The sequence below is a fragment of the Bos grunniens genome, chromosome 5 (genome assembly GCF_055505025.1).
Source record: "Bos grunniens cultivar Pamir isolate PY7600 chromosome 5, Bosgru_T2T1.0, whole genome shotgun sequence".
Classification (NCBI taxonomy): Eukaryota; Metazoa; Chordata; class Mammalia; order Artiodactyla; family Bovidae; genus Bos; species Bos grunniens.
The window spans coordinates 64,864,821-64,890,386 of record NC_141169.1 but is presented as its reverse complement, the minus strand read 5'-3'; the positions used below and the strand labels follow the sequence as shown (position 1 = coordinate 64,890,386).

Genomic DNA, 25,566 nt, shown 5'->3' with positions numbered 1-25,566 from the left:
CTATTTCCTTCTCCAGGGGATCTTCCCAACTCAGGAATCGAACCTGGGTCTCCTGCATTGCAGGCGGTTTCTTTATGGACCGAGCCACCAAGGAAGTTCATGGAATTATAGAGCTAGAAGAAATGTTACAGGGTCTTATAGTTTATTCATTTGCTTTGGGCACATCCTTTCCCCTTTCCTCCAATATATAATCTGTGGCCTTCACACTGCAAATTAAGACTGTATCCTCACTATTTTGTATGTTTTATTGAGAGTCTCGTTTATCACTGCTAGTTAGCCCACAAATGGAACAACATTTTATATACCTGAAGTACATTATTTCACAATGAAAAATTCGTCTCCACTTAGCCAAATCAGGACACAATAGAAATACTCTTGGTGATTTCCTGAGTCATTTGTAATTACAGATGAGAAAATTGTTACTTTTAAATGATAGAAAAAGCACAGTCAGTAGAACAAATTTAACTGGCAATGATTGTAAATAAATTATTTCAGTAGATAGGCTAGAGATTTATCTTTTCTTCTTTTTCTTTTTAAAATATGGAAGATTCATTGTCTCTCTCATATATTTCTTTTGCAAATTTTATTGCTTTAATTAATTCTCTTCTGAATAGCAATAGCAATTTCTTCTGAAATAGCCAACTTCCTCTTTTTTCCTCCACTTCCTCCTCCCTTTTTTAACTCCCTCCTTTCTTCCCTTCTTCTCTCCTCTTTCCCTCTCTTCCTCTTTCCTTCTTTTCTTTGCTCTTTCTTTTCTGTCTTTTAAAATAATCATCTTATTATTTTAATAATCCCTATAAAGTTTTACTAAACCTGTATGTTCATATTTCATTCTGATTTCTCTCTTCTTAGAAAATTGCTGGTTTTATTTTCTTGTTAAGTTTCATCTCATTAAACTATGTTGGGTACATTGTGATTCTTGGATGCTGTTTTGGAAAATGTCAGTAATAAATTGTTATTGTATCTTTGAAGTATGTTTGTTATTTGATATGTGTGGGGTTATTTTCTGTTCTTGCTTTTGATTCTTTAAATATTAATGCTTGAATCCTAGACAAGGATTCAATTATAGATAATCCTTCATTATCTATAATCAAGATTGTATCTCAAATTGGGTCTAGACTCTAGATAGTAAACTATCTGCTATACCTTTGATTTGCTCACAATAGACTTTCTAATGAAAGAAGAGCACTTCCTCTAAAAATTTATATAATCTAGTCCATGAAGTTGCTCTTTGAATCACCTACAAATATCTTTGGTTGATTGCTTCTTTCTTGGATTAGAATATTAACTAGTTAAATTTGACTTTATTCATTTTATCTGAAAATAAATCTATGGGAGTGAATTCAGTATATAATGGAGCTCCAGTTAGAAAATGAAGTGTATTGTCCTAAAGTCTTCTGACTACGTTGAGCATTTTTGCAACTTTATTTCCAAAAAAGAGAAATAAAATCCTTAAGAAAGTCTGAAATCAAAAGGGCCTTAATGACTTTGAGAATTTCATTAGTTTATTAATGGATAATTTGCATGTCATTAGCTTATTACATCCATATGAAGATGATTTGCATTTATTTCAAAATTCTTTGTTTAAAAAAAAATTTTTTTTTACTTTACAATATTTTATTGGTTTTGCCATACATTAACATGAATCTGCCACAGGTGTATATGTGTTCCCCATCCTGAAACCCCCTCCCAATTTCCTCCCCATCCCATCACTCTGGGTCATCCCAGTGCACTAGCCCTGAGCACCCTGTATCATGCATCAAACCTGGACTGGCAATTCGTTTCACATATGATAATATATACGTTTCAATGCCATTCTCCCAAATCATCCCACCCTTGCCCTCTCTCACAGAGTCCAAAAGACTGTTCTATACATCTGTGTCTCTTTTGCAGTCTTGCATACAGGGTTATCATTACCATCTTTCTAAATTCCACATATATGCGTTAGTATACTGTATTGGTGTTTTTCTTTCTGGCTTACTTCACTCTGTATAATAGGCTCCAGTTTCATCCACCTCATTAGAACTGATTCAAATGTATTCTTTTTAATGGCTGAGTAATACTCCATTGTGTATATGTACCACAACTTTCTTATCCATTCATCTGCTGATGGACATCTAGGTTGCTTCCATGTCCTGGCTATTATAAACAGTGCTGCGATAAACATTGCAAACACAGGAGGATGAAATGAAATAAATTTCTTTGGTTAACTGTAAGGCAACTTGCTGTTGAGGTAAAGAAATTTGAATGTTGAATCTTCCCAATTAATTTAATTTTCCTTATAATGTATACTGAACTTCTTAAAAGACATTTCATACTAATCAGAAGTATTATTTATGTCTATCAAAAAATGAAACAAATTAAACATGATAGCAAAAATCAATACTTTTTAGAATTCCTATTTTTACCTGAACAAACATTTTTAACCTCAAGCTGCAAAATGTTGCAGTGATTTAAACTGAATTATTATTAAACTTAATTGGGTATTTTGTTTTGTTCCTAGGAAATGGAATTATTTTTTCTGTGATCTCATCAATTACATTTATTTTAGTGTTTTGGAGAATTTTTTGTCAAATGCTGTAAGAAAGATTACCACTTTAGTTTTAAGATATAGGTATTTTCTGCTTGCTAGCTTATAGACAGTTTTCATCAATATAACTTAATATTTCATGCCAGATAACCAAGCACAGTCAACATATTCATGATACTTTTGGAAGATATAAGATGCAACTTAAATAAAAGTAAAAAAAGAGAAGTTAACTAGGCTCATGGTGATCAGTTTGCAATGTATCAGATCATTATGTTGTACACTTGAAACTAAAATCATGTTATATTTCAATTATATCCCTCCCCAAAACCAACTACCCCCAAAACCAAAAACAACTACTCTTCTTGTTTAGACATTAAAGAAAGTAACTGAAATTTAATTTGTTCTTGATAAGCCTGGATGAAAAAGGCCTGTATAATGCATATTACTTGTGGTATACATGGATATATCATAAGAAAGATTAATGATACTTTATTGATTAATATTTTGCTTAAGTTTCAGTGAGACCAATAGGCACTCATTTGATCAAAGATATAACTTTATATTTCAAAAATATGTTTTTTTATTAGAAATCTGAGTTTACCCAGTTCATTAGCTGGTATCTCTGAATAAGAGAAAAGATTTTAAATACATTTAAATTAAAAAATAAATTTTATAGAATATTTATTTAATAAAATAAGCTAAAAAACTTAAATATAAATAATAGTATTTATTTAGAATCTTGGTGTTCACAAAAGACAATTTTATAAACATGCAGATTATTCTTTAATGATTTAGATATTAGATGGTAGTAACTTACATAATACAAATAATTAGTAAGATGGTCAGTTTTTTCAGTATATCATAACTCTTCTTGATAATAAATGCATATCACACACATTATTTGAAAATGTCAACAAAAACTGAGCCCAAGAACAAATGAAATTCTGAAGGGTTTGAGAGTAAAAGAAAATAGTATTGATGACTCCATAAAATTTTCCTCTTTCCTCTTAGAAAGGAAATGTTTAGAAGTTTCAGAATTCTTTTTGATTTGCTTAGGCATTGAAGAATGAAATTAAAACCCTTCACATAATTGTCCCTTTTTAATACATGGATTTGGAGAAGGCTTTTTTTTTTGGTAGGATAAATTCTACTGATCACTCCCAGGTATTTAACAATGCTTCCTTTGGTGTTATTTTACCTTTTATTTAAATACTTATATACTTCAGTTCAAGAAAAAAGAAGGCAAAAATTGTTTAATATTGCAGCAAATAGCTTTAAGAATAGTTTTTAATTGTATACAGTTTTACAGTAATATTCATTTCTCATTTGATTCATACCACAACCCTTTTAGACCAGCAGCTATATGTAATCTCTAAATTCCATTTTAACAGTGTCTGAAAGAGAGACAGAGGTTATTTGAAGTGTCCAAGATTGGTAAAGAATCTGCCTGCAATGCAGGAACTGCATAAGATGCAGCTTTGACCTCTGGACGGGGAAGATCCCCTGGGGGCGGGCATGGCAACCCGCTCCAGTATCTTTGCCTGGAGAATCCCATGAACAGAGGAGCCCGACAGGCTACCGTCTATAGGGTTACAACCACAAAATGCTGATGAAAGAAATCAAAGATTTCTTTGGAAGTCCATCTATTGGACCCAAATAGATGGAGAAATATACCATGTTCATGCATCAGAAGAATCAATATAGTGAAAATGAGTGTATTACCCAAAGCAATCTATAGATTCAATGCAATCCCTATCAAGCTACCAATGGTATTTTTCAGAAAACTAGAACAAATAATTTAACAATTTGTATGGGAAAAAAAAAAAAAAAAACTCGAATAGCCAAAGCAATCTTGAATCAACCTGCCTGATGTCAGACTATACTACAAAGCTACAGTCATCAAGACAGTATGGTACTGGCACAAAGACATAAATATAGATCAATGGGACAAAACAGAAAGCCCAGAGATAAATCCATGCACCTATGGGCATCTTATCTTTAACAAAGGAGGCAATAATATACAACAGAGAAAAGACAATCTCTTTAACAATTAGTGCTGGGAAAACTGGTCAACCAGCAGTGGAAGAATAAAACTAGAACACTTTCTAACACCATACACAAAAATAAACTCAAAATGGATTAAAGATCTAAATGTAAGACCAGAAACTATAAAACAACTAGAAGAAAACATAGGCAAAACACTCTCTGACATAAATCACAGCAAGATCCTCTATGACCCACCTCCCAGAGTAATGGAAATAAAAGCAAAAATAAACAAATGGGACCTAATTAAACTTAAAAGATTTTGCACAACGAAGGAAACTATAAGCAAGGTGAAAAGACAGCCTTCAGAATGGGAGAAAATAATAGCAAACAAAGCAACTGACAAAGAATTAATCTCAAGAATATACAAGCAGCTCCTGCAGCTCAATTCCAGAAAAATAAATGACCCAATCAAAAAATGGGCCAAACAACTAAACAGACATTTATCCAAAGAATACATACAGATGGCTAACAAACACATGAAAAGATGCCCAACACCACTCATTATCAGAGAAATGCAAATCAAAAGCACAATGAGGTACCATTTCACACCAGTCAGAATGGCTGCTATCCAAAAGTCTACAAGCAATAAATGCTGGAGAGGGTGTGGAGAAAGGGGAACCCTCTTACACCATTGGTGGGAACACAAACTAATATAGCCACTATGGAGAACAGTGTGGAGATTCCTTAAAAACTGGAAATAGAACTGCCATATGACCTACCAATCCCACTGCTGGGCATACACACCAAGGAAACCAGAATTGAAAGAGACATGTGTACCCCAATGTTCATCGCAGCACTGTTTACAATAGCTAGGACATGGAAGCAACCTAAATGTCCGTCGGCAGACAAATGGATAAGAAAGCTGTGGTACACACAATGGAATATTACTCAGCTACTAAAAAGAATGCATTTGAATCAGTTCTAATGAGGTTGATGAAACTGGAACTTATTATACAGAGTGAAGAAAGCCAGAAAGAAAAACACCGATACAGTATATTAACACATGCATATGGAATTTAGAAAGGTGGTAATGATGACCCTATATGTGAGACAGCAAAAGATACACAGATAAAGAACAGATTTGATGCAGGATACAGGATGCTTGGGGCTGGTGCATTGGGATGACCCAGAGGGATGGTATGGGGAGGGAGGTGGGAGAGGGGTTCAGGATTGGGAACACGTGTACACCCGTGGCGGATTCATGTTGATGTATGGCAAAACCAATACAATATTGTAAAGTAATTAGCATTTAATTAAAATAAATAAATTAAAAAAAAAAAGAACAGACTTTTGGACTCTCTGGGAGAAGGCGAGGGTAGGATGATTTGAGAGAATAGCACTGAAACATGTATATTACCATATGTGAAATAGATCACCAATCCAGGTTTGATGCATGAGACAGGGTGCTCAGGGCTGGAGCACTGGGGTGACCCTGAGGGATGGAATGGGGAGGGAGATGGGAGAGGGGTTCAGATGGGGGACACATGTATACCCATTGCTGATTCATGTCAATGTATGGCAAAAACCACTACAATATTGTAAAGAAATTAGCCTCCAATTAAAATAAATCAATTAATTACACACAAAAAAAGAGTCAAACACGACTGAAGCGATTGAGCACACACAGGTACACACATACACACACCAAGTTACTAAGTATTAGAGAGTTAAGACTTCAAACCAGATCTTCTGATTCTTAGCTGCTTTTGTTATTCTCAAATATTGAATCCTTTTCACCACTTTGTAAGTTACTTATCTGAGAATGGAAGAGTTTATATAACACCTCTTACATGGTAGAGAGGTGAGAAGCATAGAAACTGGGCAAACTTCAGGTTTCCTTCTGATTTTCAGACTGTTTTTCCAAAGGTGATTTGAAGGAAGGAGTTTTACTTTTAAAGAATTTTGTTTTTACTTGGGGCAAGAACTAATATTTGTATAGTGTTTTACTATTCATTGAATGGCTTCTCTTTTATGTTCTAATTTAATGTTCTTACCAGTGTTGAGCAATAGGCACTATTATTATTATTTTCTACAGGAAAGAAAAAGAAAAATAAGACTAATTGATACTCTAGTGGTCATATTATTGGTAATTTGCATAGCTGGGCTTCCTTGGTGGCTCATATGGTAAAGAATGATGTAATGCAGGAAATTCCTGTAATGCAGGAAACCTGGATTCGATCCCTGTCCCTGGGTTGGCAAGATCCCCTGAAGAAGGGAATGGCAATCCACTCCAGTATTCTTTTTTTTTTTTTTTCACTCCAGTATTCTTGCCTGGAGAATTCTATGGGCAGAGGAGCCTGGTGGTCTACAGTCCATGGGGTCGCAAAGAGTCAGACATGACTGAGTGACTAATACTTTCACTTGCATAACTGGTACTTTGCATTCAAGTCCTTTAAATTCAGGGCTTATAAAATAATACTATTTTTAGAAAAGAAATGTTAAAATGGGGTTTATTTTCTCTGAAATCTTGTCATTAGAATAATTGTGTCAGTGATAGAACTTGTTTCATAAATGAATTTCCCTCTTAAAATAATTTCTTAGGCTTGGAGGAGGAAAGTGAAAGAGTATACAAGTATAAACAACACACATTCAAAGTATGTTCTGTGCCATGGCTGAAAGTTATAAATTTTTTTCAACCTTTTAGGGTCTCTTTCCTACTGTGTTGCTTTCTCTTTTATATGAATCTTCAACCCTTTATTCTAGTTCTCTATCAGAATGATGTATAATTTCCTAAATGTCTTTTAGCAGGATGATAACTTTTTGTTTGTAAACAGGGTGTTTGCTTGCACCTCAAGTCTTCCTTCAGACTAAATCTCAGGTATAAGTTATCTGGGAATACTCCATTTTTAAGAAAGATATGAAGAGGTATACTGTTATTTTACTATATTCATTCGGTTAATAAAATTAGATAAATTTTGCCCAAAAGATCTCTAGTAATTGTATGGGTCAGTCAATGAATGCTGTGTGTGTATGTGTGTGTGTGTGTGTGTGTGTGTGTGTGGTGGTGGTGGTGGTAGTTTGAATGATTACTCTAAATTTCTAGTCAGTATCTAATATACTTTTATGATTATCTGTTTAATAGTAGCCATATTTTTCAGCATATTTTCTTCTGTTGTATTTTTTTTTCCTTCTTAGGGACATTGTTCTCAAACTGCTTCAATATGAGGCATCAACAAATGTAGCAGACAACAAAGGTTATTTTCCTATTCACCTGGCTGCCTGGAAAGGAGATGTGGAAATTGTGAAGATTCTTATTCATCATGGACCATCACATTCCAGAGTCAATGAACAGGTGCGTTTGTCAAATATTCACTCATGCTGTGATTTTTGAGAGTTTTATGAAGTCAAAGCCACATTGAAAAATTAATTATTTCTGTCGTTACCCTGCCAAAGATCATCCTACTGCTGAATTTGCTAAAGGAGACATTTGAAAACGTCTTTGGCATTTGTTTATAGGTACAATGGCACTAAGTTGGACATTTGTAAAGATATTTGTTAATAATAAAATCCCACATAAATTAAGTAGTTCTAGTATTTTTGTCTGCCTTACATGAGCATCCATTTTATAGTTATTGAATATTTAAAGATAAAACAATTGACATTCATAATGTGAAAGTAGTTTTTCTTAATAAAATTTTAGATGCTAGAACAATGATGATAGCTATCATTTCCATAATACTTTACCATTTACATAGCACTTTTATATTAAGTGCTATTTTGTGAATTAAAATGCAAATACAATGTATGCAGTTGCTAGTCACATATTAAATAAAAAATTTCCTGTACACACACATACACACACACACACACACATATGCCTAGAGTAAGTTCAGTAAAACACAGCAGCAGGATGAAACTGACAGATAAAGTCAAAATATTTGCAACTACATAGTATCCATGTTACACTTAATGCATATATTAAAAAATAATGCCATTCTCAGTGTTCTAAATAAATAAGACCAGATTCCAGAAAGTAAAATACAGTCCTCTAGTACAGTATGATAATAAATGAGCTCTGCATGCCCCCTACTGTTCCCATTTTGTAAAACTATATTTGAAAACCAGCGTGCTGCCCAACAATTGAATTACAAACAGGGCATTAAGCTGCAGGTTGGCCGCTGTCCAGTATGGGTGCAAGGAGGTTACTCTAGGGCAAGCACATCTAATATAGTACAATTAGCATATTGTTAATATGGGTATAGACTTTGCAGACACTTGACTGAAATTCAGATTAAAAATGAATACTTGCCAGCTGTATACAGCAAAGGGAAGAAAATATAATAGTTTTCTTACATCAAAATGCAGTTGTGTAAAGAACTAATCAGGAAAAATGTTTTATTAATTGGAAAAATATCTTGTTAATATATATCACAAAAAATGTCTATGTTTTCATGTTACAAAACGCAGAATATTTTTATGAGAATAGTTAATTCAAGTCTTTACAAAATGATGGATATGGCTGTCTTTATTTATTATCTAAAAAGGAAATTTATGAGAATGCTTCCTGTTCCTCAGAAAACCAAGTTAAAAGATCATTGGTGGGATGAGCCATCTGGTGGTTATTCTTAAAACTGAATGCCCAAAGCAAACCTAAAGTAATAAGATGGAAAAACAAACCAAGGTTAAACAATGGAATATTAGTTTCTACAAGCAATATTTTTTAAATGACATGAAAATAAGGAAAAAAACCCTAACCAACATTTACATTTGAATGTTGAAGATTTTATTTTATTATTATTTTTTTAAATTTAATTTTATTTTTAAACTTTACAATATTGTATTAGTTTTGCCAAATATCGAAATGAATCCGCCATAGGTATACCTGTGTTCCCCATCCTGAACCCTCCTCCCTCCTCCCTCCCCATACCCTCCCTCTGGGTCGTCCCAGTGCACCAGCCCCAAGCATCCAGTATCGTGCATCGAACCTGGACTGGCGACTCGTTTCATACATGATATTATACATGTTTCACTGCTATTCTCCCAAATCTCCCCACCCTCTCCCTCTCCCACAGAGTCCATAAGACTGTTCTATACATCAGTGTCTCTTTTGCTGTCTCGTACACAGGGTTATTGTTACCATCTTTCTAAATTCCATATATATGCATTAGTATACTGTATTGGTGTTTTTCTTTCTGGCTTACTTCACTCTGTATAATAGGTTCCAGTTTCATCCACCTCATTAGAACTGATTCAAATGTATTCTTTTTAATGGCTGAGTAATACTCCATTGTGTATATGTACCACAGCTTTATTATCCATTCATCTGCTGATGGGCATCTAGGTTGTTTCCATGTCCTGGCTATTATAAACAGTGCTGCGATGAACATTGGGGTACACGTGTCTCTTTCCCTTCTGGTTTCCTCAGTGTGTATGCCCAGCAGTTGAGGATTTTAAATAGCATAGAGAAACTGTTATTTTCTGTGATGTTGAATAAATCAATTTAAATATAAATTTTTTTTTTTTGAGGAGATTGGACTTCAAAATTCTTTTTTCAATTCTGTTACTTTATGTTGTGGTTTCTATTTTAGATGAGTTGAAATTTTTTGAGATTTTTTAATACCATGTTTTCCATATTTTTTGTTTGTTATGTACATACTCCTTTAGTAGTAACATAGATCTGTCATTCAGTGTTATTTCTTCTAAAAGTTTCTGATGTAGGAATTTTGTTTTCATAGGTAAATTTTGATTTTAGCTTTATTCTCCCCCCCCACCCCCCACAATGGGACAGAAGTATACTAATTAATTATATACCTTTATGTATTTAAGCAATAGAGGGCAGGAATGAAAATGATAACAAACATTTACTGAGACTTATGATAACTGGGTGGTTTCCCCAGTGGCTCAGTGGTAAGCATCCAGCTGCAATGTAGGATACGTGCAGGAGACACAGGTTCAGTCCCTGGATTGGAAAGATCCCCTTGAGGAGGAAATGGCAACCCACTCCAGTATTCTTGCCTGAAAAATCCTATGGACAGAGGAGTGTGGTGGGCTATAATCCATGGGGTCACAAGAGTCTGACACTACTGAGCACACATGCAGGCCAGGCAATGACGGTTAAATAAGTAAGCACATATGACATGCAACGGTGTGTGCTTTGCACATAGTGTTAGCTATGATGGTGACTGTGCTGATATCATCCTCCCTTGGTTTATAGAACCCTCATTTAGGACATTGCATTTTTGTTACTAAAATTTCATGTTCCCATTTCTCCTAATTGACCTTTCCACCTCATGGCGTAGTCATACTGCATATACCTACACTATCTGCCCAAATAATTGAAAGGTCCATTTCTCTTGCAATGGGGTTCAATTTTCTTGATTTTAACATTTATTATTCTGCTAAATTCCTGGGAAAATCTCATTGATTTTCAGCTGAAACAGTTATATTTTTATTTTGAGTCACACCATGCGACTTATGGGATCTTAGTTCCCTGGCCAGGAATCAAACCCAGGCCCTTAGCAGTGAAAATGTGGAGTCCTAACAACTAGACTGCCAGGGAATTCCCTCAGCTGAAACACTTATAAGCTACACGTGTAATATTCCTTGTAACTTGTCTGGATATGGGTATAGACCTGCCTCTCAATTCATGATTATATTTCAAAAAGGTATGGGTTAATGTTAGGGCCAGTACATCTTTGTTCTCTTTGCAAAAGAAGCAAGGATTTATACTTAAATGGAAGATAAAATGAAACTTGATTTGGGAAACATCTCTGTAAATCTTTCATTATCAGAGAATTTACTCTCTCAACTATATTTGGGAAAGCCAGTCTGTTAAAGGTGTATTGTTATTAATCTCTCTCATTAACAGATGTCACAGAGGCTTGATGCACAGTGCTGATAACACTAACCATCTGGGCCCAGTAGGGCTACAAACTAACACAGCTAAATGGTTTATCACTCTTGGAAGTTAGAATATATAGTTTAAGGAAAAGTTCGATTCTTTCAACTGAAGTGATAGAAATAAAATGTGATAAATGATAGATACTATTACCAAATATTAAGTACTATTAGGCATACTTATTAAAACGCATACATTTTAAATGTATGTTTTCAAAGCATCTCAGGTTTTCAGTTCAGTTCAGTCGCTCAGTCGTGTCCAACTCTTTGCGACCCCATGAATTGCAGCACACCAGGCCTCCCTGTCCATCACCAACTCCCGGAGTTCACTCAAACTCATGTCCTTCGAGTCGGTGATGCCATCCAGCCATCTCATCTGCTGTCATCCCCTTCTCCTTCTGCCCCCAACCCCTCCCAGCGTGAGAGTCTTTTCCAGTGAGTCAACTCTTCGCATGAGGTGGCCAAAGTACTGGAGTTTCAGCTTTAGCATCATTCCTTCCAAAGAAATCCCAGGGCTGATCTCCTTCAGAATGGACTGGTTGGATCTCCTTGCAGTCCAAGGGACTCTCAAGAGTCTTCTCCAACACCACAGTTCAAAAGCATCAATTCTTCAGTGCTCAGCTTTCTTCGCAGTCCAACTCTCACATCCATACATGACCACAGGAAAAACCATAGCCTTGACTAGACGGACCTTTGTTGGCAAAGTAATGTCTCTGCTTTTTAATATGCTATCTAGGTTGGTCATAACTTTCCTTCCAAGGAGTAAGCGTCTTTTAATGTCATGGCTGCCTTACTATACTTTGATTTTCATAACAAACTGTATTTCTGAAAACTTGCACTGTGTGTCTTAACAGAACAATGAAAATGAAACTGCCCTACATTGTGCAGCTCAGTACGGACACTCGGAGGTAGTTGCTGTTCTCCTGGAAGAGCTCACCGATCCTACTATCAGAAACAGCAAGCTGGAAACACCTCTGGACCTGGCAGCCCTCTATGGACGGCTTAGAGTGGTCAAAATGATCATCAGTGCACACCCTAACTTAATGAGCTGCAACACCCGAAAGCACACACCACTACACCTTGCTGCACGCAATGGTCACAAGGCAGTTGTTCAGGTGCTGCTGGAAGCAGGAATGGATGTGAGCTGTCAAGTGAGTCTTCTTGTAGCTGTGCTTCCAAAACAATGGTGTTCTTGCTTTCTTTGAGATACAGATGTTGAAATTTACATCTTAATTACATGTTAAATTTACAGGAAGAAATATTAACATTTTTAAATCAAGCAAATGGTCCACATGTATTTTTGTAACTACTAAATTCAAAGTATCCTGCCACATTGTTGGGAAATATGGAGGGATATAAGCCCTAGTCTCTAACCTCATTCTAACTTGAGGGCTTTCCACATGAAAAATTATTACTAGATGGCAGTTATGTGTGGTCTTCTTAGTAATTGTTTCCTTTATTCCAGTATCTAGCACACAGCTTGACATACACCAGGAATTCAGTCTAAAATTGAGTGAATGAAAGAAATAAATGAAATTGACTTTAATTTTTGAGTACGTACTTTGTGTTTAATATGTTGACACATTTAGAATCTATATTTCACAGCTATCTTGTGGGATTGAGAGCTATTAAGTATCAGTACGGAGGTGAGGAATCAGATTCAAAGACTAAGAAACTTGCCTAAGGACACATGACTCATAAACCCAGAATGTGAATTAAGATTTACTGATTAAAGTCCAGGCCTCTTTCTACAATAATGTACTTGCGTACATGACTGATAAAGGAAGGATCACTATACCTAAAGGCAATAAGAAAATTTTTTTTTAAACTTTACCATTTGCATAGGTGAAAAACTTTCTCTTAAAATCTTCCTTGATCATCCTCAGAGCAGAAACCAATAGTTCCCTGCAGTGCTCACAAATTCTTGTCTTCTGTGTTATGTTCCTCCCTCCTTCTACCCTCAAAATAATTCTTAATTTCCATACTAACTCTATGCCAAGAATAGTTGAAGAGTATTCTGAAGTATGGTACTTTTTACTAGGCATTAGTGATACCACGATGAAAAAATAGATATGGTCTTCATTTCCACTAAACTTACAGTTTATTAAAGGGAATAGATAATCATATAACATTATAATGTAGTACTATAAGTGCTAAGATGAGGAAGATTAGATTGATGTGGAACACACAGGGAAAGTGTTACACTTTAGGGGCAAGCAATACTTCCTGAGTGAAATTATATTTAAGATTTGACATGTAGTGTAGGTCCGTGGTTCTCAACTGTACTCCCTAGACCCTTATTATTGGGGCTTCCCATGTGGCACTGGTGTTAAAGAACCTGCCTGCCAAAGCAGGAGCTGTAAGCTGTGGGTTTATCTCTGGGTTGGGAAGATCCCCTGGAGGAGGACATGGCACCCTGCAGAATCCCATGGACACAGGAGCCTGGAAAGCTACAGTCCATAGGGTCACACAGAGTTGGACACAACTGAAGCCACATAACACCACACACGCATCGCAGGTGACTGAGTCAGAACTCACGGTGGTGCCCAGAAATCTGGTCAGCAAGCTCTCTAGGTGATTCTAATTCAGGCTGAAGATTGAGAACTGGTGGTGTAGGTGATGGTGAGGTAAAGAGGGCTAGGAGTTCTATCCTGCCAGGCAGAGGGACCAGCTTTTGAGATTCTTGGGGAAGAAAACAAGAGAATGATACTGATGAAATGTTTAGTATGCTTGGAACATGAATAAGGTACAGAAGGTCTGGGGAAAGTTGGGATAAACAAGAAAGGATATGGAAAGGAAAGCTGCTACTGCTAAGTCACTTCAGTCGTGTCCGACTCTGTGCGACCCCATAGATGGCAGCCCACCAGGTTCCCCCGTCCCTGGGATTCTCCAGGCAAGAACACTGGAGTGGATTGCCATTTCCTTCTCCAATGCATGAAAGTGAAAAGTGAAAGTCAAGTCACTCAGTCGTATCCGACTCTTAGCGACCCCATGGACTGCAGCCCACCAGGCTCCTCCGCCCATGGGGTTTTCCAGGCAAGGAGAATATTTTCCAGGTTTTTTAAGCCACATTAAATTGTTGTGATTTTATTTGACATTACTATTTATTTACACATCTGTCTCCTCTGATAGAATGTAAATGTACAACCTCAGAACACCCCTTAACTATTCTTGGTGTAACTGCTACTGCTAAGTCGCTTCAGTCATGTCCGACTGTGTGCGACCCCATAGACGGCAGCCCACCAGGCTCCCCCCTCCCTGGGATTCTCCAGGCAAGAACACTGAAGTGGATTGCCATTTCCTTCTCTTGGTATAGAGTTGGTATTTAATTAATGCATGTTGAATTGCATGAGCTCACTGGGTAGTCACAAAAGCCTCGTGAGGTAGGCATTACTACTTTTATGTTATATCTGAGAATGACTGAGGGTGAAAGAAGATGAGTGACTTATAAACATAACAAGGTCAAATGGCTACACAGAAGCACAGATATTTCCAAAATTAAGCTTTTGGATTTTCTTTCTAGAATCTCTTCTTTATTCCACACTCCTCTTCTGTCAGAGAGTGCTAAGATTACAAACAATATGTATGGACGCATAAAAGGATATAATTTTTTTAACCTTAGCTCTCCTAATCTTTTTCCTTCTTCTTCTTCTTTTTTTCTAGACAGAAAAAGGGAGTGCACTCCATGAAGCAGCTTTGTTTGGAAAAGTGGATGTTGTACGAGTTCTGTTAGAAACAGGTAACTATCATGATTCTCCATGGAGCTTATCTTGCCAAAAACTATTTGTACTCCAGAAGTAGACAAAGGAAAATGACACAATCCACCTCACCCGACATTACCTTTTTACCTCACTCTAAATTGTATGTATGTAGAACCATGTAGGATTGAGCCTCAGTGTTAAGGAAAAAAACTGATATAAATGTTCATCTTCCTTTTCAATAGATTCTTTAATCAAAAGCTTTTAGAAGTGATAATTTTATGCTTTTAAATCATATTAAAATATATTAGAGAAACTACCAAAAGAGGGAGAAAATCTCTGCCTTCTATAGGAGAGAGGAATTGATCCCTGTGAAGCTGTGACAATTGAGGTTTGTGACAATTGCTTGATTTATTAAATAATATACAATTTTCCCTAAGTTTCTATATTGTTAACAGTGGTAAACAGAAATTAGAGTTCCCTATCATTATAGGGGACTGGAATGCAAAAGTAGGAAGTCAAGAAACACCTGGAGTAACAGGCAAATTTGGCCTTGGAATACGGAATGAAGCAGGGCAAAGACTAATAGAGTTTTGCCAAGAAAATGCACTGGTCATAACAAACACCCTCTTCCAACAACACAAGAGAAGACTCTACACATGGACATCACCAGATGGTCAACACCAAAATCAGATTGATTATATTCTTTGCAGCCAAAGATGGAGAAGTTCTATACAGTCAACAAAAACAAGACCAGGAGCTGAGTGTGGCTCAGATCATGAACTCCTTATTGCCAAGTTCAGACTTGAATGGAAGAAAGTAGGGAAAACCACTATACCATTCAGGTATGACCTAAATCAAATCCCTTATGATTATACAGTGGAAGTGAGAAATAGATTTAAGGGCCTAGATCTGATAGATAGAGTGCCTGATGAACTATGGACTGAGGTTCGTGACATTGTACAGGAGACAGGGATCAAGACCATTCCCATGGAAAATAAATGCAAAAAAGCAAAATGGCTGTCTGGGGAGGCCTTACAAATAGCTGTGAAAAGAAGAGAAGCGAAAAGCAAAGGAGAAAAGGAAAGATATAAGCATCTGAATGCAGAGTTCCAAAGAATAGCAAGAAGAGATAAGAAAGCCTTCCTCAGCGATCAGTGCAAAGAAATAGAGGAAAACAACAGAATGGGAAAGACTAGAGATCTCTTCAAGAAAATCAGAGATACCAAAGGAACATTTCATGCAAAGATGGGCTCGATAAAGGACAGAAATGGTATGGATCTAACAGAAGCAGAAGATATTAAGAAAGGTGGCAAGAATACACAGAAGAACTGTACAAAAAAGATCTTCTCGACCCAGATAATCATGATGGTGTGATCACTGACCTAGAGCCAGACATCCTGGAATGTGAAGTCAAGTGGGCCTTAGAAGGCATCACTATGAACAAAGCTAGTGGAGGTGATGGAATTCCAGTGGAGCTATTTCAAATCCTGAAAGATGATGCTGTGAAAGTGCTGCACTCAATATGCCAGCAAATTTGGAAAACTCAGCAGTGGCCACAGGACTGGAAAAGGTCGGTTTTCATTCCAATCCCAAAGAAAGGCAATGCCAAAGAATGCTCAAACTACCGCACAATTGCACTCATCTCACACGTTAGTAAAGTAATGCTCAAAATTCTCCAAGCCAGGCTTCAGCAATATGTGAACCGTGAACTTCCTGATGTTCAAGCTGGTTTTAGAAAAGGCAGAAGAACCAGAGATCAAATTGCCAACATCCGCTGGATCATGGCAAAAGCAAGAGAGTTCCAGAAAGACATCTATTTCTGGTTTATTGACTATGCCAAAGCCTTTGACTGTGTGGATCACAATAAACTGTGGAAAATTCTGAAAGAGATGGGAATACCAGACCATCTGACCTGCCTCTTGAGAAATTTGTATGCAGGTCAGGAAGCAACAGTTAGAACTTGACATGGAACAACAGACTGGTTCCAAATAGGAAAAGGAGTACATCAAGGCTGTATATTGTCACCCTGCTTATTTAACTTATATGCACAGAACATTATGAGAAACGCTGGACTGGAAGAAGCACAAGCTGGAATCAAGATTGCCGGGAGAAATATCAATAACCTCAGATATGCAGATGACACCACCCTTATGGCAGAAAGTGAAAGGAACTAAAAAGCCTCTTGATGAAAGTGAAAGAGGAGAGTGAAAAAGTTGGCTTAAAACTCAATATTCAGAAAACGAAGGTCATGGCATCTGGTCCCATCACTTCATGGGAAATAGATGGGGAAACAGTGGAAACAGTGTCAGACTTTATTTTGGGGGGCTCCAAAATCACTGCAGATGGTGACTGCAGCCATGAAATTAAAAGACACTCCTTGGAAGGAAAGTTATGACCAACCTAGATAGCATATTGAAAAGCAGAGACATTACTTTGCCAACAAAGGTTCGTCTAGTCAAGGCTATGGTTTTTTCCTGTGGTCATGTATGGATGTGAGAGTTGGACTGTGAAGAAAGCTGAGCGCCAAAGAATTGATGCTTTTGAACTGTGGTGTTGGAGAAGACTCTTGAGAGTCCCTTGGACTGCAAGGAGATCCAACCAGTCCATTCTGAAGGAGATCAGCCCTGGGATTTCTTTGGAAGGAATGATGCTAAAGCTGAAACTCCAGTACTTTGGCCACCTCATGTGAAGAGTTGACTCATTGGAAAAGACTCTGATGCTGGGAGGGACTGGGGGCAGGAGGAGATGAGGACGACAGAGGATGAGATGGCTGGATGGCATTACTGACTCGATGGACGTGAGTCTGGATGAACTCTGGGAGTTGGTGATGGACAGGGAGTCCTGGCGTGCTGCGATTCATGGGTCGGACACGACTGAGCGACTGAACTGAACTGAACTGACCCTTAAGGTGAATTTTCCTTCTAGTTAATTCATCATTAAAGTGGATTAAAGTGAAAGTCACTCAGTTGTGTCAAACTCTTTGTAACCCCATGGACTATACAGTTTATGGAATTCTCCAGGACAGAATACTGGAGTGGGTAGCCTTTCTCTTCTACGGGGATCTTCCCAACCCAGGGATGGAACCCAGGTCTCCCTCATTGCAGGCAGATTCTTTACCAGCTGAGCCACAAGGGAAGCTCAAGAATACTGGAGTGGATAGCCTGTCCATTCTCCAGGGGATTTTCCTGACCCAGGAATTGAACCAGGGTCTCCTGCATTGCAGGCAGATTCTGTACCAACTGAGATTTGAGGGAAGCCCAGTTAATTCATTAACTGAGTAGCTATTGTTTGTAAGCTTCAGTCATTTAAAGGGAAACTTTTAGAGGGAAAGCTCTGAAGGAACAACAAATTAGGCTTGTTGTCTCCATATGTGTATTATGATTGAAATAAAATTGAAACCAAAGTCAGATTTTTTTTAAGATCAAAAGGCATAGACTCAAATTTATGCTTGTGAACAATATGTGTGAGTCTTCTATGTTATAAACTATATTTGACATGTTTATTTTCCTTAGTAAAAATGTTAAAAGTATTAGCAGACTGTTGCATTGTGATTGTTCTTATGCAAAGTTGAAATTTCCTGTATATGTAACTTTGATATGTAATGCAGTGATATAATAAATGAGGTAATCAATTAAATGTGTGCTGGTAACACATTTCTATACAAATTTAAGCAAATATTTAATAATTTTATTATAATGAATTAACTTTTGAGGCCATATCCTGAAAACTGGTTTTTGTTTGCAGTTAGATATTTGGGAAGTTTATAGACATTTTTGCTATTTGCTACATTAAACTCTTTATAGTAAAACCTCTTTACCATAAATATTTTCAGAATTAAAAGTATTCCAAAGGTATTTCAGTTACACACATTAGGAAGTTTGCTCATCAGGTATTTGATGAGTATTGCTGATATTGAATATAATCATGTATAAATAAATGTGGAATATTTGACTTAGTATTTGGACAATAATTCAAAATAGTCCTACTTTTCCAACTTCTGTGAATGCTAAAGTATTCTAAGACTGCTGTTATATTGCTTACATGGTACATTATTATTATTTAGATCATATTATACAGAATATATAAATCACATGACCTTTATACTTTAGGAATTTACATTCTAATATTTTTCAACTTGATAGTCTACAATTTAGTTAAGTAGTTATAACCTAAAATAGCTGTAATCTGAAAAGTTAATGTTTGAGTCAGTGCCCTCTAAGAGTTAATTCATTATCAAAAATGTTCCAAGTCTTTGGCATCAGTAGACTTCCATCTTCTTTCTTACTAAAATCATGTGTGTGTGTGTGTGTGTGTGTGTGTGTGTGTGTGTGTGTAGGGCTTAATTAAAAAAAAAAAAAACTGCCTTAAGTGCTTTGTCGCATACTTTTGAAATTAGAACAGTTTTGTATTGACAGTATCTTCTGGTGATACTCCACTATGTACATCTAGTGGGTTTTTCTTTTTCTTTCAGGAATTGATGCCAACATAAAAGATAGCTTAGGTAGAACTGTCTTAGACATTTTGAAAGAGCATCCATCTCAGAAATCTCTCCAGATTGCAACTCTCTTACAAGGTAAATAGTATTGAATGATGGATGAGTTTGCCTTACAGTTAAGATTAAATTAAAACTGTCCTAATTTTCTCTTGAGTTTTGAGTTAACATTTACTTTTGAATGAAGTTACTATTTGCATTTTTTTTCTGGTAGACTTTTAAACTAAAGAATAATGAATACCTTTTAATGTTTTATTTCTGTTTTTCAACTAAAATATTTTTTTCACTCACTTGATATTAAAAAGTATTTTTAATTAAACCTGTGTAATAAATATGTAGTTATGAACTTGAAGGTATTGGGGCTATAAAGTGGTGATGCTGAGGTATTATCTTACATTTGAATAATGCTTTAAGAATTTTCTGACTTGGATTTTCTATTATTTTGTCTGATTTCTATAACTGTGAGGTAGGTCAATCAAATATTCTTCTTCTTCTTTTTGCACATGAGGGAAATTGAAGCTCCAGGAAGCTAAGTGACTTGCTCAAACATATATCCTATTCCAAGTGGTAGAACTGATATATAAATGCTGAATTAACAACAACAAAATTGTCCTTTGTTGAAAGAGTACAGATTATTTGCTACCAAATCCAGTAATACAAGATAATTCAGTCTTGCCAGCCTATGGGTTAATAAAGATCATTTGAGTATATCTGTAGTTAGTTTTGGTTGTTAAAATAGATCTACTTAATGTTTGACAACCATCTGGGTACTATTTTTTCATTTGCAGGATACATACTTCCTCATTTGATTTTCTCTTTTTGCTTGGTGGTTAGGCCTGATGTGCAGTGTGTTCTCTTAAAAATACGGATGTTTTTTCTTTTCTTTGCATTTAGTTCCTACACTGCTCAGTGCGGATTATTCTCTACAGTCATTATAGACTGGCTGTGCATGTAATAAAGGGAGGTGGATGGGTTTCATAGGATATCAGTTGAGAAGCTGAATAGCAGCTTTCAGATGAATTAAAACCAAGTTGGGCAGGAGACATGTAGATACAGGAGTCAACAAAGCCCAAAGAGGGAAAGAGAACAGACTCACTACAGGAGGTCATTATGTTCTTTTCTCTCTTTATTTTCCAAAACCTCTCAGAAAACTTCAAGCCCCTACAATTTTCTGATTAATAAAGAAGTTAATTGCTAGTCAAGTGCTATACAGATAAATCAGAGAAGAATACAAGTATGATTCTTCATATTAACTGAAATTAAAATCAAGTTGAATGAAAGCTGAAAAATAAAAGAGTGGTATGCAACCTTTAAATCAGTCTTTGCCTTCTAGGCACTTTGTATTTCGTATTTGATTTTTGCCTCTAACTGAAGTTAAAAAAAACTGAGACTTGTGCCTAATATATCTTTTGGGAGAAGCAAATAAATGCTGTCCACTGAAAAGGGGGCATGACATAATTACAGGCACTTTTAACACATTGCATTGGTTTAACTTAGATGAAAATGTTATTATACAGGTGTTCTCTTAAATAGTCACTATTTGTTATTAGGTATGTAAATTTGTGATAGAGTATTTGCTACTTCTTTGAATTTTTATAGCTATTGTCAAATTTTAGAATGTGAACACATTATCTATATTCTCTACATTCCTGGTGTTCAATCACTGGCACATTTAATATCTTATGAAAAAGTTTGTTATTGCAGTAAATACAATTTATAGTAGGTAAAATTACTGTCTGGGTCAAAAATTGTAATGATAGAATGCCATATGATGCTTTCTTTTCCTAGCAGAATTTGCCTAGTAGAATTGCTCTTAGGTAGAAACCATTTGGATAGTATGAAGACACAGGTGGTTGGCATGAAAGCACAAAGTGTCTTAACTGAATTTTAGGAAAAAAGGGGTGCCTTCTGAATAAAGAAGCACAAGTAAAAGATACCCTTGGTGAGGAGTCTATTGATTTAATCCCTTAGAGGCTACAAACTCTGATGAATGCCTTTTGGGCAATAGCAGATATACCTTGTTTAGATCACATACTTTGGCTCATGCTGTGTTTCTGTAAAATTGAATTAGCTTTCAGCATTTAAAAATCTAGGATTTCAGATAACACTCCAGAGTTTTGGTTTCTCAAAAAATGCAAGGATTCATTTTACTTCATGGCTGAACTTTAGATGGTGCATCTGCTCTCTGGTTAACCAGGCTTTGCAGGCTTTCTGTTTTCTTCTGTATCATTGAGATTAAATGTTAGCTGACATATCCCTGCATTCAGATGCTGTTTTCTTTATGATTGAGAGAAAAGTGAGATGATTCTTTTATCTCTGTGTTCGCTATATACTAGCTGAATAAACATGGCCAAGTTAATAATCCTTCCCCTTTAGTTTTCATCTTTAAAGCTGAAATAATAATAGTACCTGTGTCATAGTTTTGAGAAGGTTAAATGAGTTAATTATTATCAAATACTTAAAACAGTGCTGAGTGTATAGAAAGCAATATTTAAGTTTTATTATTACTATATCCTCATCAAAGTTGGAAAAATGAGTGAGGTGCTGAGTGAAGAATACTGCTTCAAGAATAATGCAAAAAACATTATTTTTTTGTTGAACAACAGTTCAATACGCAATTATGTTTATCTCACAAGATTGTAACACCATTGCAAATTACGCTTACCCCACTTCATTTATTTATGTTACCTGACTGGTTGTTATATGCATCTAAATTTTATATCCCTGTTTATGGACATGGTCTATTAAAAGCATCAGTCAGAGAGTTTTAAACCTCCTGCTGCTAAGTCACTTCAGTCGTGTCTGACTCGTGCGACCCCATAGACAGCAGCCCACCAGAGTCTGCCATCCCTTGGATTCTCCAGGCAAGAACACTGGAGTGGGTTGCCATTTCCTTCTCCAATGCATGAAAGGGAAAAGTCAAAGTGAAGTCGCTCAGTCGTGTCCGACTCTTTGTGGCCCCATGGACTGCAGCCCACCAGGCTCCTCCATCCATGGGATTTTCCAGGCAAGAGTACTAGAGTGGGTGGCCATTGCCTTCTCCTTTAAACCTCCAGATAGAATATATTTAAGGAAACCAAGGATGCTATTTATCTTCAACTGGTACATTTATTTTTAAGGAAAGAATGTGACAAAAGTTTACTTTTCATGAAAAGGATTCATGAGTCTCTCTTGAAATATTTTTTATGTTTTAATTTAAAAGCTTTAAATTAATAGCTCATCATGAAGAGCTTTTACTTTGGTTTTTTGAAGTTTTTTTGAAAAACTTAAGATATGAAGAAATAACTGAAAAAGTGTCCATCAAAAGTAAAACCAAGTTAGAGTTTTTAACATATATGAATTCAACTGTGTAATTTCAAAAACTTATATACACAGAATATTTAGAAGGCGTGGGAAGACCAACAGTCCTTGAAGAGCACATACAGGAAGATATGACGCAAGAAACACATATTTCATCTCCTGTTGAATCTCCTTCCCAGAAGACCAAAAGTGAGTAGCTAATTATAAAACTCTTGAGATGATATTAGACTGTTATGCACAATTTTATGCTGTATGCACAAAAGGGCTCAAACTTGTGAAAATTTAAGGTCTAATAAGTTATATCTTATATTCTATATTTTATCCATTATTCAGTCAATATTTATTGAGTTCCTACTGTTTATCAGACACTATTCTTAGTCCTGAGATACAATGGTGATCAAGGGAAATAGCAATCCCTGCTGACATGAAGCTTACATTGAGTGGATATTTCACAGTTGACTTTTTCCCCCTAAAATATGTTTTTCAGTTCAGTTCAGTTCAGTTCAGTTGCTCAGTCGTGTCCGACTCTTTGCGCCCTTAAGGTAGACTAAAAAACATATATCTTGAATGTAACTGCTGTTTTTTTTTTTTTAGAATAAATCATTGGGATAAAGTTGCTTTCTGAGAATAATTAGAAAAAAATGAGTATTTGCATGTAACTTATGAAATATTCATGTCCATAGTTGATGCATATTATATATCTGTTCCTTCTGTTATCCCTTTAATGGTTACATAATTATTTGTTTAAATATGTTCTACTATTTGTTTTTGTTGAACCTAGAAAGTAGAATCCCAGCACTATTTCAATTTTTTTAATGTTGAATGAATTCTGTCACTAAAGTAAAATGCCCACAAATGCTTGGGTTGAGGTCCCCAACCTCCAGAATCTAATGCCTGGTGATATGAGGTGGAACTGATATAACAGTAATAAAGTACACAATATGTGTAATGTGCATGAATCATCCCAAAACCATCCCCCCAAAGCTGACTGTGGGAAAACTGTCTTCCACAAAACCAGTCCCTGGTGCCAAAAATGTTCAGGACTACTGTTCTAAAAGACTTTTGAAATTAAATGCTATTATAAGTGAAGTTTTAGGAATTGTAATTCCAAATGATTTTATTTACTACATTTGTGTAAACCTTCAGTACTTACTTTTATTTTGATAAAGAAAAAAAATAGACAAAATTGGAATTTCTTTTTGTCTTTTAATATTATTGTACTAATTATGGTTTCAGTTCAGTTCAATTCAGTCACTCAGTCGTGTCCAACTCTTTGCAACCCCGTGGACCACAGCACGCCAGGACTCCCTGTCCATCACCAACTCCTGGAGTTTACCCACTCATGTCCATTGAGTCAGTGATGCTATCCAACCATCTCATCCTCTGTTGTCCCCTTCTCTTCCTGCCTTCAATCTTTCTCAGCACTAGGGTATTTTCAAACGAGTCAGCTCTTCGCATCAGGTGGCCAAAGTATTGGAGTTTCAGCTTCAACATCAGTCCTTCCAATGAACACCCAGGACTGATCTCGTTTAGAATGGACTGGTTGGATCCCCTTGCAGTTCAAGGGACTCTCAAGAGTCTTCTCCAACACCACAGTTCAAAAGCATTAATTCTTCGGTGCTCAGCTTTCTTTATAGTCCAATTGTGAATCCATGCATAACTACTGGAAAAACCATAGCCTTGATGAGACGGACCTATGTTGTCAAAGTAATGCCTCTGCTTTTTAATATGCTGTCTAGTTTGGTCATAATTTTTCTTCCAAGGACCAAGTGTCTTTGAATTTCATGACTGCAGTTTCCAATCTGCAGTGATTTTGGAGCCCCCCAAAATAAAATCTGTCACTGTTTCCGCTGTTCCCCATCTATTTGCCATGAAGTGATGGGACCAGATGCCATGCCCTTCGTTTTCTGAATGTTGAACTTTAAGCCAACGTTTTTACTCTCCTCTTTCACTTTCATCAAGAGGCTCTTTAGTTCTTCTTCACTTCCTATCATAAGGGTGATGTCATCTGCATAACTGAAGTTATTGATATTTCTCCCGGCAATCTTGATTCCAGCTTGTGCTTCATCCAGCCCAGCATTTCTCATGATGTACTTTGCATAAAAGTTAAATAAGCAGGGTGATGATATAGAGCCTTGACGTACTCCTTTTCCTATTTAGAACCAGTCTGTTGCTCTGTGTCCAGTTCTAACTGTTGCTTCCTGACCTGCATACAGATTTCTTAAGAAGTAGGTCAGGTGGTCTGGTATTCCCATTTCTTTCAGAATTTTTCACAGTTTATGTGATCCACACTGTCAAAGACTTTGGCATAGTCAATAAAGCAGAAATATATGTTTTTCTGGAACTCTCTTGCTTTTTCCATGATCCAGTGGATGTTGGCAATTTGATCTCTGGTTCCTCTGCCTTTTCTAAAACCAACTTGAACATCTGGAAGTTCATGGTTCACGTGTCACTGAAGCCTGGTTTGGAGAATTATGAGCATTACTTTACTAGTGTGTGAGATGAATGCAATTGTGTGGTAGTTTGAACATTCTTTGGCATTGCCTTTCTTTGGGATTGGAATGAAAACTGACCTTTTCCAGTCCTGTGGCCACTGCTGAGTTTTCCAAACGGTAGCATATTGAGTGCAGCACTTTCACAGCATTATCTTTTAGGATTTG

General features: G+C 36.3%; 1 protein-coding gene across 8 annotated transcripts in view; it reads left to right on the top strand.

The window, feature by feature from the left end:
- ANKS1B (ankyrin repeat and sterile alpha motif domain containing 1B) overlaps window positions 1-25,566 on the top strand; it is a 1,153,827-nt gene that overhangs the window by 149,381 nt on the left and 978,880 nt on the right. For all 8 annotated transcript variants that reach the window (XM_086400851.1, XM_086400849.1, XM_086400852.1 and 5 more), the window contains exons 3-7: window positions 7,712-7,868; window positions 12,268-12,564; window positions 15,077-15,152; window positions 19,586-19,687; window positions 22,982-23,095. In XM_086400851.1, coding sequence (XP_086256977.1) covers window positions 7,712-7,868; window positions 12,268-12,564; window positions 15,077-15,152; window positions 19,586-19,687; window positions 22,982-23,095 — 746 coding nt within the window. The remainder of the gene's footprint in view (window positions 1-7,711; window positions 7,869-12,267; window positions 12,565-15,076; window positions 15,153-19,585; window positions 19,688-22,981; window positions 23,096-25,566) is intronic.